The sequence below is a fragment of the Neofelis nebulosa genome, chromosome 12 (assembly GCF_028018385.1).
Source record: "Neofelis nebulosa isolate mNeoNeb1 chromosome 12, mNeoNeb1.pri, whole genome shotgun sequence".
In the NCBI taxonomy this organism is placed as follows: Eukaryota; Metazoa; Chordata; class Mammalia; order Carnivora; family Felidae; genus Neofelis; species Neofelis nebulosa.
Window position 1 is genome coordinate 22,994,043 of NC_080793.1, and position 16,703 is coordinate 23,010,745.

At 40.4% G+C, this 16,703-nt stretch overlaps 1 protein-coding gene across 6 annotated transcripts in view; it reads left to right on the forward strand.

Moving 5' to 3' along the window:
* ECPAS (Ecm29 proteasome adaptor and scaffold) overlaps window positions 1-10,485 on the forward strand; it is a 106,625-nt gene extending 96,140 nt beyond the window's left edge. For all 6 annotated transcript variants that reach the window (XM_058694552.1, XM_058694550.1, XM_058694553.1 and 3 more), the window contains 5 exons: window positions 516-654; window positions 2,615-2,720; window positions 3,170-3,258; window positions 5,965-6,036; window positions 7,359-10,485. In XM_058694552.1, coding sequence (XP_058550535.1) covers window positions 516-654; window positions 2,615-2,720; window positions 3,170-3,258; window positions 5,965-6,036; window positions 7,359-7,498 — 546 coding nt within the window. In that variant the 3' untranslated portion in view covers window positions 7,499-10,485. The remainder of the gene's footprint in view (window positions 1-515; window positions 655-2,614; window positions 2,721-3,169; window positions 3,259-5,964; window positions 6,037-7,358) is intronic.
* Window positions 10,486-16,703: the final 6,218 nt, after the last annotated feature.

Here is a 16,703-nt window from a genome sequence, read left to right on the forward strand (position 1 = left end):
TTTATGTTTCATATTATTTATTTTTGAGAGAGGGAGAGAGGGACAATGTGCGAGCAGGGGAGGGACAGAGAGAGAGGGAGACACAGAATCTGAAGCAGCTCCAGGCTCTAAGCTGTCAGCACAGAGCCCAACGCAGGGCTTGAACTCATGAACCGTGAGATCATGACCTGAGCCAAAGTTGGAAGTCTGACTCTTGATCTCAGCTCAGGTCTTGATCTCAGGGTCATGAGTTCAAGCCTGCATGCCCAGCGTGGAGCCTACATAAAAACAAACAAAGCTACATATACAGCATATTTTTCACCTTTTCATACAGATTGCTTTAAAGGATTTTCCAAATTTATTAGAGAGGTGTAGTATTTCTGTAACAAATTCTTTCTTCAAAAAGGAAGACTCATGATAGAGAATTTAGCATTTAATTATCAGTTAACATTTCCTACTGTGGTACCCTGGTTGTTTTTGTAGTACGCCTGTAACTCAGAAGGAAAAAAATTAAAATTTGCTTTCTTATATCCTAGAACTCACCTGAGAGCACTGGCATTCGGACAACCAAAAACGAAGATGAGAATGAGAAGGAGAAGGAGCTCCAGCTGGAATGTCTGCTGGGAGCCTTTGAGAGCCTGGGCAAAGCCTGGCCCCGGAACGTGGAGACCCAGCGTAAGCACTGGAATCTGCGTGTGAAGTGCTGTAACCAGAGGTTACTTGGTGGGAACAAGGATGTTCTGTGTGGCAGTTGGTAGTTGTTGTTGCTTGCGGAGTCTGATTCATAGTAGGGATTCACTGTAAACTGTCCTCCTACCTCCGCAAACAGTCTCGTGGACACCCGTGTAGGGTCTGCGAGGGCTCCCGCCACGACACAGTAAGACACACTGGGCGTACTAAACAACGGAAATTACTTTTTCCCAGTCCTGGAGGCTGGAAGGCTGAGATCGAGGTGTTGGCAGTGTGGGCTCTTCTGTACCCTCTCTCCTTGGCTTGTAAATGACCATCTGTGTCTGTGTCCTAACCTCTTCCTATAAGGACACCAGTCAGACTGCATTGAGGCCCACCCTAATGGCCCCTTTGAAGATCCTGTCTTTCAATACAGTCACATTCTGAGGTACTTGGGGTTAGAACTTGAACTGATGAATTTGGGGACACAATTCAGCCCATAACAATCATGATAAATTTTATGTATTTTGACCATAAAAAGAATTGTTACTCTTTATGGTGCTCTTTTCTGGGGAATCCATAGAATTTATTAGTGAGCTCTTTTCTTCAAAACTAACGGCCTTGTTACCAAATCTTCAATAAACAGGTGAAATCTGTATTTCACTGAGAAACTTGGAACTTTTTGAGAGATTTTTTAAGTTGAATATATATTTCCAAAGGTTTAAGTGAAGAACCACTAAACCTTTGCTCTTGATTTAAGTTGCAGTTAGTTCAGAGGGCCTCTTGGGATGACACTGTGCTCCTGAGTTTGCCTTATGCTGGTTCCTGCAGAGCACCCTGCTGAACATGTTAATAATCTTGGATACTGTATAGAATATTGTTGATTATTCAGGATTGCATATGTCTAAAATCAGACTTAAGATTGTCTTTGAGCCTTGGCTATTCTTTGTGTGACCTTCATACAGCATATTTGCTATGTATTGGAAGAATTTTCCATAAGACAGAGATTTGTTAAGTAGTCTTATTTCTTCATCTTATGTTACGGGCTGCAGTAAAAATCCACTTCATTTGACACCATTTGGACTCCTAACTTTTGCTTGATAGATAGGAAAAATTAAAGTAGGGAATTCTATAAAAAAGATCCCACACAAAGCAGTACATTATAGTGTAGGGCAGTGGAATGTACATTCATTTGCTAGTTACTGAGGAGAGGGCCAAGGTCTGAGAATTTAATTGTTCCACATTGGCTTCTTATGTACATCTTACTCATAATGTAGCATCTACAATTCCTGGTTTATGTTTGTTTATGGTGGAGAAAGAAATTATAGTCTATTAGAAAACAAGTCAGGTGCAGAATTCTTTTAGATTTTTATCCCCATGCATCTTTACATTTGTGAATCATACTAAATTCGACAGCATTTAAAAAATAACTACTTTGTTGAGTTTTATCCTCCTTTTCGTCATTGAGCATATTATTAATGATGTAATTATAACAAGTGCAGTTGGCATAACATGTTGGGAATAGAGCATTGTTGTCTCTTGATAAGCCTTTAATATGCAGGAGCTTGTGAGTGTCCAGAGAGGAGTTCCCTGCCTCCAGAGTTCTGCTTTCTTTGGCTGTGACTCAGGGTATTTTACAGGAAAAGGGAGTGTGGTTAAGATTCTCTGTTAGTTCCTTGGAGAAGGATATTGCCTTGAAAATGAACATTTATGAGCAGTTACATAGGACCCTGGATGGGGGGATGTTTCTGGTCTGGGAAATTTGGGAATTGGGCACAAAGTTACGCTGAAGTTTCTTGAGATTTCATGGCTTTAATTTAAAGGCATATGTTTTATTTTTTCCTTTTTCCTACCCTCCCAATCCTTCTGTGCTCCGGTTTCTGTGTGTCCCTTGTGTGTCCCTCTCTCACTGTGTGTCTTGTTCCTGCACTCTCTGTCTCGCTTTGTCTTGTTCTGTTTGCCCCAGGTTGTTACCGTCAGGAGCTGTGCAAGTTGATGTGTGAGCGGCTGAAACTCAGCACATGGAAGGTGCAGCTCGGAGTCCTACAGTTGATGAATGCCTTTTTTCAGGGGTAATTCTGCTTCACACACAGTTTAGTCATTTATTTTGCCTCCCGCATCCACTCAGCGTTTTAGATCTAATCAAGGAATTCTTTCAAATTTCATTTTAAAAAATTTTTTTTAACGTTTATTCATTTTTTGATAGAGACAGACAGAGCGTGAGTGGGGGAGGGGCAGACAGAGAGGGAGACACAGAATCCGAAGCAGCCTCCCGGCTCCGAATTGACAGCACAGAGCCTGATGCGGGGCTCGAACTCACAGACCGTGAGATCATGACCTGAGCTGAAGTCGAACGCCTAACCGACTGAGCCATCCAGGGGCCCCTGAATTCTTTCAAATTTTAAAACCAAATAGCTGAAGTGACATTGTAAAGCGATAACATGTAGATAGAAATTGTGCCAGAAAAGTTTGGGGATGTTTCTTTAATAACTGGCACTTGTATCTTGCTTTTATTGTACAGATTAATGCTTTTGGAAGAAGAACATGCAGATCCTGAAGCTTTGGCTGAAATTCTTCTCGAAACTTGTAAATCAATCACATATTCTTTAGGTGAGTGTGGTGAGCTGATGTGGATATAAGGAGTCCTAACCTTAGAGCTCGGGGAGTGGAGCTTCAGATACTCCCTCCCTTGTGCAAGGAGCCTCATTCACAGAACAGCTGCTGAACTACTTCATGTACTCGACATGTGTCCCCAAACTGTGGCATGTTACTCTGGAACTAACCCCTAGGTTAGGAGAACCTTTGTGATAAGTATTTTTATTTAACTTTTATTTGGAAAGAATTTCAAACTTACAGAAAAGTTGCAGAAATAGTGCATATAATACGTGTGTATCCTTTATGCAAGGTCACCTGTTAATATTTTGTCCCATTTACTTCATCATTTGTACTTCTGTGTACCTGTGTTTTTTCTTGAACCATTGACGGTATGTTGCTGACATTGTGCCCTTTTGCTCCTTAGTTTGCCACGTGTGCTCTTTGATGTAACACGTGCAGTTACCAGCTGTAGGGAGTGTAACACTGATGCAGTAAGTTTAGTCAGATTTTTACCATTCATATTCAGGGTTTTCAGTTGACTTAACTATGTTCTTTTTTTTTCTTAATGTTTTTATTTATTTATTTTTGAGAGAGAAAGAGAGAGCATGCGTGCATGTGTGCAAATGGGGCAGGGGCAGAAGGAGAGGGAGAGAGAATCCCAAGCAGGCTCCATGCTGTTAGTGCAGAGATTGATCCCACGAACTGTGAGATCATGACCTGAGCCAAAACCGAGTCTGATGCTTAACTGACTGAGCCGCCCATGTGCCCTCAACAAAGTTCTTTCTCCCCTCCCATTAGTAAAGAGTCCAGTCCAGGATCATTTACTGAACTTGGCTGTCATGTCTTTTTAGTTTCCTTGAATCTGGAACACTTCCTCAGCCTTTCTTTATCTTACATGACATTGATAATTTTGAAGAGAAGTCTTCCCCCTTCCCCACTCCCCCCCCGCCCCCCATTTTTAAAACTAGAATGTTTCTCACTTGGTGTTTCATGTTTACCGGTGACTAGATGCAGGTTATGAATTCCTGGCTGGGACACTCTGTGAGTGATGTATCCTCGCACTTCCAGAGGCACACAGTGTTCATCTGCCCTGATTGGTGATGTTAGTTTTGATCACCTCCTCAGGGTACTACTCACTTTTCTTTATTCTTTATTGTGTCATTACTCTTTTTCTCCCTTGTGCCTGATAAGCCCGTGGGAACACACTTTAAGACCATTCAAACAACCTGCTCCTCTTAACTATGTTTAACCAGCAGTCCCAGAGAAGGTACTTTAAGACCATGCAGATAAACCACCCCTCTTCAAAATATCCTCTTTGGACTTAGCATGCATCAAGGGTTTTTCCCTGAACCAGTGTTTACGAGGGTGATTTTCTTTTTTTTTAAAATTTTTTTTTTTTTCAACGTTTTTTATTTATTTTTGAGACAGAGAGAGACAGAGCATGAACGGGGGAGGGGCAGAGAGAGAGGGAGACACAGAATCGGAAACAGGCTCCAGGCTCCGAGCCATCAGCCCAGAGCCTGACGCGGGGCTCGAACTCACGGACCGCGAGATCGTGACCTGGCTGAAGTCGGACGCTTAACCGACTGCGCCACCCAGGCGCCCCTCGAGGGTGATTTTCTACCTCGGGGCACTTCCTTCACGTTTACCATGTGGCCATCGGCATCCTCTTATAAACAAGATGCCACCTCTCCCTCTCTTTATCTCATCAGTACTGATTTGTGGATTTCCTTTTCCCCCCATTGGTTTATAATTAATTATTTTCCTTAAGTAATTTTTTACTCAGATGGTTCCAGATTTGGCTGGCGGAGGCTTCTTTAAGCTGACTCCTGGGTCTTACTGACAGGTCGCTAGCATCCTTTTAGGCACCTCTGTCCTTTGTAGCAAAAAAAGGATGTTATAAGCTCATCTTGTGCTTTCTTTGCCTCAGGCTTGGTTGTCTGTTAATTTTTTTGGTAGACGGTATCACCCTGAACTAGATGCTGTGTCTAAAATAGACACCAGGGAAGCATGTTTCAGTTGCAGTTCATGGAGGTAGAATGCTTTTGAATAAGAACTGGCAGCCAAGGGGCGCCTGGATGGCAGTCATTTAAACGTCTGACTCTGGATACTGGCTGAGGTCATGATCTCATGGTTTGTTAGTTCAAGCCCTGAGTTGGGCTCTGCACTGATAGCGTGGAGCCTGCTTAGGATTCTCTCTCCCTCTCTTTCTGCCCCTCCCCCGCTTGCATGCACACATGCTGTCTCTCTCTCTAAAATAAATAAATAAACATTAAAAAATGAAGGAAAAAAAAGGAACTGGCAGTGAAGACACAGGTGTCCTTGATTGTCCTTAACCCTCTGGGTTACTAATGTTCTCTGATAAAATGAGGAACTCATCATGTAAACCTAAATACCTTTCTTAGGTGTCATGTGAAGACAACTCTGAGATAGTGTCGTTTGATTTCTCACTTCTAAAACAGGTCCTTCAAATACTGGCATTGGTATATTTGGCTGACAGTTTGCTTTTTTTTTTTTTTTAAGTAAGAAATACGGACATGTAGCATATTTTAAGTATTTGATGATAATAAGCAAAAGGAAGCTTACTTAAGAACAGGTATATCTTTCTCTGAATTTATAATTTCTGAATATCTTTCTTCCAGTAACACTAATTTACTCTCGAAGGTTCTGTTTGTAAGGCATATAAAACAAATAACGTGAACTATCTGATTTTCTTCTTAGAAAATAAGACCTACTCATCTGTGAGAACGGAAGCTTTATCTGTGATAGAATTACTGCTTAAAAAACTTGAAGGTGAGCTCTTGATGGTTCTGATCAGAGGATCAGAAAGGCAGGATACTTTATGGCATATAGTTTAGGAATTTTTTTTATGTTTTTGTTTTTAATAAGTGTATAATCTAAAATACAAATTAATACATGTGCGTGTAAGTCAAATATACAAAGCTAAAACCTTTAAATTTTATTAAGTGTTTAAATTTGGTACTCTTATTTTATATACTTTTAATATATTATGAAGCCATAGCTATCTCGAGGGCTCTCTGTACAAACACAAAGAAACAGTGACGCACCAGGGAGTGGAGTTGGGAAAACACTTTAACAGTTGAGTCATCAAATTTGATAGCAGTTTTCTTAATCCTATTTTTTCCCGTTTTTCTTTTTTTTTTTCTTTTTTTTTTAAACCTTTTATCAAGAAGCAGATGTCTTCTAAAGGTCTGTTGTATCAGTGGTAAAAGAAAACCACTAGCATTTTCTCCAGTGGGGTTTTTCAAAAGCAGGCCTCTTTTCTTTTTTCTCTTTTTTTTTTTTTTCATTTTTCTAACCCCGTAGGTTAAGAATGGAGAAGATGGAACAGTTTTCTCGAGAGTCTTAAATATTTTCTATTTCTCCTCTCTCTCTGCCTAGCAATTAAAGCACCCCTCCTAGGATTCCATGAAGCAGGCCTTTTAGACTCAATAATGCTACACATCTCATAATCTTGTTTTTCCTTGTTGAAATAAAAGAGCTAGGAACTTAGTTGCATTACTGAATTTTCACAGTCAGATGTGTAGAAATAAATTCTAGATGAGGAAAACGAGGCTAAACAGTGAAACAACTTGTTTGAAACCACATCACTAGAAAGTGGCAGAACCTGATAGACAAGATTGAGGATCTGGTATACTTTCTGAGTTTCTAAAATTTCCAGTATGTGTATAGATCTCTGGTGCCTTCAAGAAAGTCAGTCTGTTCAGACTGACTTTGCAATTGTGAAGTTTATTCAAGATTTTTTTACCGAGTGTGTTTTATAAAGACGGCTTTTGTGTTAAGTGGCTTGTTACTGTGTGCTTTGCCTTGATTCTTCCTACTTCCCGCTTTCCTCCAGCATCCTTAGATCCTCTTTGTTCCACTAGTGTGGGGGAGGGGGGGGCAGAGGATGAAGTGCTCTGACATATTCTCGGGTTATTGTCAATAATTAGGTTTTGAGACAACTATTGAACCTGTTATCATATGTCAAACTGTCATCAGGGGGTTGCTTTGCATTTATTTGGGGGATACGCTCTGTGGAGGAAAAGCAGAAAGAACAGTTTGAGGGTTTTTTTGCTTGCTTGTTCTATAAAGATTCTTCTTTTTCCATTCAGAATCGAAACAGTGGGAAAGTTTGACATCAGAATGCAGAGTGCTCCTAATCGAGTCTTTAGCTACTATGGAGACGGACAGCAGACCTGAGCTGCAGGAGAAAGCATCATTACTGAAGAAAACACTTGAAAACCTGGAATAAATTAGAAGGAGAAGAAAGCAACAAGTGCCATGTTCATTGGGGGTTGAAATGGTGGTATTCTTTGAAAAACCAAGTGGGTAAAAGTAAAGATTAATCTGTAGCATGCATCATTCCTTGGCTGAAATAAAAAAAAAATGCCTTAAATTTTGTTCCTTATTAGCTTTATTTTACTTGATTTTTAAAAGTGTCTGGGCTGAGTGAGCTTAATGGGACCTTGGATGTTTGAGAGGTGGTCAGAGGTGAAACTGATGGAAATAGTTATGAAAAGAATTAAGGCTGTAATTAAAGGAATAGGCAGAGTTGCAGAGCAAGCTGGATAAGAATCTTGGAACTGCATCCAAATTAAATAAGGTTATTTCAGGAAGGGACTCTGTAATTCACTTATTTTAGCCCCCTTGCTTTACACCTGAAGAAATAAGCTAGCAGATGACTTAGCTTCTGATCTGAAGCCTGTGCCAAGGCTGGGACCCAGGTGTTTGAAGACCTGCCCAGTATACTTCTTTTATAAGCTGCTGCCAATCAGTGCTACCCCTGGCCTGCCTAAGAAACTCCCAAGATGAGGTGTATACTATAGTCCTTGAACCAGAACTGAACCGACCCGTTATCTAAGTACTATTGGATTCTTGAATTCAGAGGCGGAACGTTGTCTTGTCATTTGTTTAGATGATCGGTTTTTAGAAAATGATTGGTTACCATCTTTACGGGCTGAGAGACTTTGTTCTCCATGTGATAATTCTGATTGCCCTTTTACAGGCATGTGAAAGGAGATTAGGACAGGATTGCTTGTTCTGTCTGTATCTGTAGTTTGCGTATTTTGCAAAAGCCAAAAACCAACAACAAAATCGTGACTGCTCTGTTTTAGACCATTTATAATCTCAAAACTGTAAAGACAATAAATTGCCGCCCATTCTTATACTAACAGTATGACTCTAGAAATAGAAGACAAGCGTCTTAATTAACCATTTGGGAATAACCTATCACTGAAAGTAAACAGTTGCAGCTAGGGTTTCTTTTGTTGTTGTTCTGCTCATACCCCTGCCAAAGGGTATAGGGTAAGGGGAAGAACCAAGTCTAACACAAGTGTTTATGGTAAACTGAGAACTCTAGCTCACCTTGGATTCCAAGCACAAAATTGGTGTTACAGTCAATACTGACCGCTTACTGACATTAACACCAGGGTGGAAACTCCATGGTTGTTATTTTTGGTGGTCTCTATAGGCCATTGTATTGACTGTGACCCATAATAAAAGTAACTTCTTACATCTTGACCCAGAATTGTGTATGTGTGTATGAATCAATATAAAATCTTTAACTCAAATAAATGTTTTGTGAAATAATACACATACTCTTAACTATGTGTGATCTACTTTGATCCCTCCTCCACCACCACCCCCCACCACCACCATTTTAGATTCTTTTCAGACCCACTAAATTCATTTCCTGTCTTACAAATGGGTTGCAATTCACAGTTTGAAAAACATAGCTGAAAATAGTACTTAGGCTTGGCTGGATGTACTATGTTTTGGAGTTGCTTCCTATTTGGAAAGGGAGTCTACAAATGAAAATGTAGGTGTTTATTATTAAAACGTCCTCTTAGCTGATACTAAATATAATTGTGGGTTTTAGTAGCATTATGGATTGTAAGGAGCTTCTCATGGACTTCGACTTAAGAATGGCTTTTACTTGGCGGAAAATCAACTTTGGATATTTTTCAGAAGGCATATGGCCTCATAGAATTTGGTGTTTTTCCAGACCAGTATTTCCCCCTCTGCTAAGTGCCCTCTTTCATTTGCAGGACCTGGGACATGCCTCTAAGGCAAGAATGCAGTACAGGTCGGCTGTTTTCAGAAAGAGTGTAAGGGCAAGAATTGTGCTCTCGGCCCATATGGAGTGTTATACCTCATCAAATTGTATGCTTTTTAAACCTTTTGTTATTTACCGTTGGGAATTTCCCATGGTGCTGAGAGAGTGGTGCTGACACTTGAGCCTTTGCGCTCAGCGCTGTTTAGTTCATTTATTGTCGCTTTCTATAAGCACAGTTCCAATTTACACTCTTAATGCCTTCATCTCAACCAGCCAAGTCATTTGCACAACTAGTAATGTGAAATCATGGTCTCCCAGTGCAGCTTGTGTTGGGTGTGCACGGGTGCACATATCTCCTAAAAGGGTTACTAACTTAGTCTGTAATTGTGGGATGGTTCTGGTGAACAAATGGCAAAAGGACCCATGCATGGTTATGTCTTTGGCCCTCATTTTCCAAAGCTGTCTGGAACTGATTTTTTATTATTTTTTTTTTCCCTGAGAACACTCAGTGCTACCGATCATACAAGTGGCTGTTTTAGAGTCTAATTACTGAATTCCTTATTCCTGGAATTAGGGCACTAGCTAGAGCTTCACAAATCTATTGATAACGTGAGAAGGAGGGACCTGAGGTCTGACCATTGGAAATCAAAACAATGAAAGTAGTATAAAATCATGTTTTTGGTGATAAAGAGCGGCAGTTTCTTTAATCAATGTTTGTGTCCAATTTGCAACTGCTGGCGTGTCTGCCTGTGGCAGCGTACCTGCCAATAAAACTGACTGCCACCAAATCCCCATTGCTTTCCCCTTCCACCTTTTCCTTGTGTATGCACTAACAAGAAAAAAGAAAAAAGATGTGACCTTGTTGATCTGTGCTCTCGTAGCGGTTGCACTGTGTGAACACTGTTTGCCCTTTGCAGGGCGTCTCCACCGGCTGCCGCCACAATATATTCATGCTGCTTGTTAAGTACAGGGAGTTCTTTTGACATTGGCACTCATTGTAATGTACAAATGTTGTTAAATGGATGTATATGTAACAGATTTTTGTATTTTATATGCAAAGTCTTCATAGAATCCTTTGCAATTTGTGCTGAACTAGTTAAGCATGTGATAGTCTTATTTGAAAGGAAAACTCTACCCATGCCCAAGAAGATAATACGTGGTAAATAAAAGCTGCATGATCAGTTCTTTTGAAGTAGTGCATTAATTTTTACTGGTTCTCATGGAAAATAGTTCAACTTCCAGGGAATTGGCTAGTTACATTTTAAAAACTGAAAAGGCTCCATTGCCTGCCATATCCTGAGCAACTTCTACTAAGCAGACATTTTTGGCTTAACTGGAAGTTCCAAGGCAAAGCAGAAACGCAGGCAGGATACCTGAAAAACTGCAGTCAAATACTTGGAGAAACATAATCACTGAAATAATTATTTTTTTGAGCAAGGTAATCTCAGATGAACACATAGAAGCAATAGACCAATCTTTTGACTAAGATTTTTTTTTTTTAATTTTTTAATGTTTCTTTTGAGAGAGAGAGAGAGAGAGAGAGACACAGAATCCAAAGCAGGCTGCAGGCTCTGAGCTGTCAGCACAGAGCCTGATGCAGGGCTTGAACTCATGAACCGCGAGATCATGAACTGAGCTGAGGTTGGACTCTTAAGCAACTGAGCTACCCAGGCGATCTTTGACCAAGATTAATGTACATAGTTGTGGACATAAAATGTCCAAAGTACAGGCACAGCCTACCCTAAACTGCCAAATAAATTTTTATGCTGTGGCAGATAGGCTTAAAAGGTGAGAGACCTTATTTTATCTGTAGTAGCAGCCAACAAGCCTAAGTCATTCCCCTCTGTTTCCTTTTCCCCTAAGTGCAAGTCCCAGATTGACTGATTGGATTAACAATTTGTTTTTAAAAAGAGGAATTTAAATCATAATGTTACAAAAAACCTGGAAATAATCAAACTTCCCAACAAGGCTTTTTTAAAGAAATGACATTTCTTTTATATTTAAGAACTGTTGATAAACCTGCCTTAGAAAGTTTAAAGGACAGGGGGCTCCTTGGTAGCTCAGTTGGTTAAACATCCCACTCTTGATTTTAGCCCAGGTCATGATCTCATAGTTTGTGGGTCTGAGCCTTGTATTGGGCTCTGTGCTGACCATGTGGAACCCACTTGGGATTCTCACTCTCCCTCTCTCTCTGCCCTTCCCCTGTTTATACTCTAAGTCTCCTTCTCTCTCTCTCTCTCTCTCTCTCTCTCTCTCTCTAAATAAACATTAAAAAAAAAGTGTAAAGCACAGGGAGAAAACAGGTAATGGTTGAAGGACACCTAGTTTTTGTTTGGATATTCCTGAAAAGAATATTTTAAAACCGATTTTGGGTGTTAGCAGTTAGATAACATTATTCTATTATGCTACTTTTGACTTCAGAACTATCTTCAAACACAAAATCTTTTCTAAATAATCATTTGAAGCAAATGTTTTTTGAGTATTTCAGAACCATAAAGATTTCTACTGTTTCTAGCCCCCAAGATCCCCAGTGTGATAACTGGTCATTCAAGCTGTTGTTTCCTTAGATCCATCATTTTTTTTCTGGCTTCTTTCATGATTTTCTTTTTGGATTTCAGCACTTTGACTACGATGTGCCAAGGTGTACTCTTCTATGTATCCTGTTTAAGATTTGCTTAGATTTTTGAATGTCTAAGTTTTGTGCTTCACCAAATTTGGGATATTTTGGTCAGTTTACTCAAAAGTTCTGTTTTTGTTTTGTGCCATATGCTCACTCCTCTCCTCCTGGGACTCCAATGACAGCTATGTTAACTCATTTGATACTGCTGTACAGACCTCTGAGGCATTTTAAAAAATCTGTCCTGGGGCACCTGTGTGGCTCAGTTGATTGAGCTTGATTTCAGCTCAGGTCATGATCCCAGGGTCGTGGGATCGAGCCCTGCCTTGGGCTCTGCACTAAGCGTGGAGCCTGTCTAGGATTCTCACTCTCCCCCTGCCCATCTCCCCCACCCCCCTGCTCATGCTCTCTCTCTCTCTCAAGCAAACAGAAAACCCCACAAAAACCCTCAAACGCTTCTGTCTTTAATTCACTCACTTTTTGTTTACTATATCCATTCTGATATTAAAGACCATCCTGTGAAGTTTTATTTCAGCTCTTGTTTTCACTTTTAAATTTTGACTTCTTTTTCTAATATTTCCAATCTTTTCATTCATTAAGAACTTTTTTAAAGTTCACAAAGCATACCTATAATAACTGATTTTAAGTTCTTGTCTCATAGTGTCATATCTGGGTCACCTCAGGTTTAGTTTCTGTTCATTGTCCCCTTCCCACCCCCTGCCACCCCATCTTTTCCTGGTTCTTCATATGCCCAATGTTCTGGGATTATAGCCCGGACGTTGTGAATGTGGTAGAAATTCTGGACTCTATTACATGTATTCCTCCCAACGAGATGCTTTTCTTTTAGCAGTCACTTAGCAGGCTTAGACTCAAAACTGCAAACTATCTTACCTTTGGTGGTGGCAGCCCAGATCTCAGTTCAGTTATTATTTATTGTTACGTTTCCTTCACAGCTGTCTGCAACCTGCCATGCAATGTGTGTGCTTTCAGAGGTCAGCCACAACTCGGGCAGAGCTTACACGTAGAATGGGGAACTTCCCCTGCTGCCTTGTTTTTTTCTTTTTCTGGAATTTCCCCTTCACTTTCTGTCTTGGGCTCTGCCTCCCTTAGGCCAGAAAGCAGTGGTTTTTAATGAGAACATCAGCCCTTCTTTGCTCTGTTTTGGCTGTGTTTCACTTTAGACAAAAGCCCAAAATCCAGGGAACTTACCCTGTGTTGATCCCTTCCATGTTTTAGCTCTTTTCTAAAGTCTGCCTTTGTTGACTCCAGAACCGGTTTTGTGTTTTGTCCAGAGTTTAGTTGTTATATTATGTGGAAAGGTCAGTCTTCTGGAAAGTTTATAAATTACATTAAACTAAATACACCCCGGGCGCCTGGGTGGCTCAGTCGGTTGAGCATCCGACTTTGGCTCAGGTCATGATCTCCTAGTTTGGTCTGTGAGTTCGAGCCCCGCTTCGGGCTCTGTGCTGGCAGCTCAGAGCCTGGAGGCTGCTTCAGATTCTGTGTCTCCCTCTCTCTTTCTGTTCCTCCCCCGCTCACGGTCTGTCTCTCTCAAAAATGAATAAATGTTAAAACAAAAATTAAAAAAAAAAAAAAACAACAAAAAGTAAATATACCCCCACCATATGATCCGGCAGTCAAACTCCTTGGTATTTACCCACATGAATTGAAAATTTAGGTCCACACAAAAACCTGCACGTGGATGTTTATATCAGCTTTATTCATAAAAAATTTCCAAGAAAGACTTGGAAGTAATGAAGATATCCTTCAGTAGGTGAATGGAAAGTTAACTGGAATATCCAGACAATGGAATATTTATTATCCGGCACTAAAAAGAAATGAGCTATCAAGCCATGAAGAGACTTGGAGGGAACTTAAATGAATATTACCAAGTTAAAGAGATCCGAAAAGGCTACATACTCTTATGATTCCAACTACATGACATCCTGGAAAAGGCAAAACTATGCAGACAGGAAAAAAGATAGTGGTCGCCAGGGAGGAGTGTGGAAGAAAGGATGAATAAGACAGGATTTTTAGGGCGGTGAAACTATTCTGTATGATACTATGATGCTGGTGTAGGACGCCAGAGTGAATCCTAATGTACACCTGGAGTTTGGGTGATAACAATGTAGCTTAGGTTCATCAATTATAACAGATTATAACAAACGCGTTGGTGCCAAATGTTGACAGTGGGGGAGGTTGTGCGCGCTTGAGGGCAGACGACATACGGCGGCGAATCTTTGTACTTTCTGCTCAACTTTGCAGTGTGAACCTAACTAACACTGCTGTAAAAAATAAAGTTAAGAAATAAATTATTTTTTAGGTAAATCTAAAAAGATAGGATTTTATAGATTTGTTTTGGATTACAAAGGTAACAAATGCTTTTTGCACATATAACAAAACTAAAGATGAAAATAAAGATCACCTATCTGCAACTATTCAAAGATAGTATCTGTTAATACTTTAATGGCTACTCTTCTAGGAATAATAACAATGACATAATTATTAATAAAAATAATAAAATGTTATTAATTTTTAACTTAATTTGTTTAATGTTCGGCTACTATTGACCTTCTGATGCTGCATTAGAAGGACGGTCCTCTGCTTCTGGACCTCGGTTGACTGTGGCCAACTGAAACAGTTAAAAAAAAAAAAAAACGTGGTATGGGGCACCTGGGTGGCTCAGTCAGTTGAGTTGACCCCCTTCACTCAGGTCTTGATCTCACAGTTCGTGAGTTTGGGCCCTGCATCGGGTTCTGTGCTGACAGCTCAGAGCCTGGAGCCTACTTCTGATTTTGTGTCTCCCTCTCTCTCTGTCTCTCCCCCACATGCGCTCTGTCTCTCTCTGCCTCTCAAAAATAAAACTAATAAAAAAAATTTTTTTTAATAAAAAAAAAAAAAAGAAACATGGCTAAGGGGAGGTGGGGGGAACACAGCCTGTCACAAACATTACCCTTAAATAGTCTGAATTCCTGACCCAGACATCCATGAGATAAAAGAAAATGGCTAAAGGCACTGTTTTTGTTACTTTGTTATGCAGTAAAAGGACTGATAGTAGTTAAATTTTTATACCATGTTGGAAAATCATTTCACACTATCTACTAAAGGTGACTTAAGCATGTTCTGTCACTCCTAAGTATATATCTATCCTAAGTGTGCATATCATGTACCAAAAGACATACACATGCAGGGTTATAACAACATTAATTGAAATAGCCAAAAAGTGGGGCCAATTCAAATATTTCACAATAGAACAAATAAAGTGTGTTGTGATCGTAAAATAGACTATTGAATACAGCAGTGAAAATGGGCAAACTGTAGCCATACACATCAACATGGATCTCGTAAGCGTATTGTGGAGGGAAGCCAATCATGCCATCTGGCACACTATATGATGGCACAAAATCAGCAGGTAATGTTCTGCGTGCACTTGAGAAGAATGTGTGCATGTGCATGTGTGTGTGTGCGTGTGTGTGTGTGTGTGTGTGTGGTTGGGTGGGGAGTTCTATAAATGGTATTAAAGTGTAATTGGCTTGTAGTGTTGTTCCAGTCTTCTCTCTCTTCTTGATAGGCTATCTAGTTGTTCTATCAATTGTTGAGAGCTGAGTGTATTAAAGTCTTCAACTATTATAGTTGAGTTGTCTACTTCTCCCTCTAATTCTGTCAGTTTCTGTTTCAAGTGTTTTGGGGGCTCTGTTTTTTAAGCGCATGTATCTGTATTTACTAGTGTTAAGTCTTCTTGATGGATTGACCCTTCTATCATTATTAAATATAGGCTATCCTTTCCTGTTCCTTTGCATGTCTCGTATCGATTCCCCTCATGCCAGACTTGTTGCTGTTTTCTTTCTTTCTTTTTTTTTTTAACGTTTATTTATTTTTGAGAGAGAGAATGAGACAGAGTGTGAGCGGGGGAGGGGTAGAGAGAAAGAGGGAAACCCAGAATCTGAAGCAGGCTCCAGGCTCTGAGCTGCCAGCACAGAGCCCGACATGGGGCTCGAACCCACAAACTGTGAGATCATGACCTGAGCTGAAGTCGGATGCTTAACCCAACTGAACCACCCAGGCGCCCCTCTGTTTTCTTTTTTAGTGACTTCCTGAATGATTCTGTAAAGTGTCAGTTCTTTATTGTATGTGACCACGGAATGCTCTGCTCAGCTTAGCAATCAGCTATTAATTGGACAGAGATCTCTTCAGATGCCTTTCACCCTAAAGTTCTCTGTTCTGGTAGCTATTCCTGTTCCTCTGTTCCCCAAAGCTCCATTACTCAAGACTGTTGTGTTTATATGACTATAACTGAAATTTTGGGAGTAATAGAGGGAGTAGAGCGTACCTAAGACCAGCCAACAATCTAAAGTTCGAAATGAAGGATGAGTATTTTAATAGATCCCTAGCCTTCCCTGCTACTAGATATTTTTCATTGGTTATTACTCTGGATTCCTTTCAGTCTTCAGGGTTTCCAGGCTTTCTTCCTAATACTCTCTCCACTCTCCTGTCTTCCAGTTTTCCAAACCCTTCTCAGGAGACAGGATTGAACTGTACAATCCCATAACTTCATTTTTTTTTGTTAATTTTTTTTTCAACGTTTTTTTATTTATTTTTGGGACAGAGAGAGAGCATGAACGGGGGAGGGGCACACAGAATCGGAAACAGGCTCCAGGCTCCGAGCCATCAGCCCAGAGCCTGACGCGGGGCTCGAACTCACGGACCGCGAGATCGTGACCTGGCTGAAGTCGGACGCTTAACCGACTGCGCCACCCAGGCGCCCCTTCATTTTTATTTTTTTTT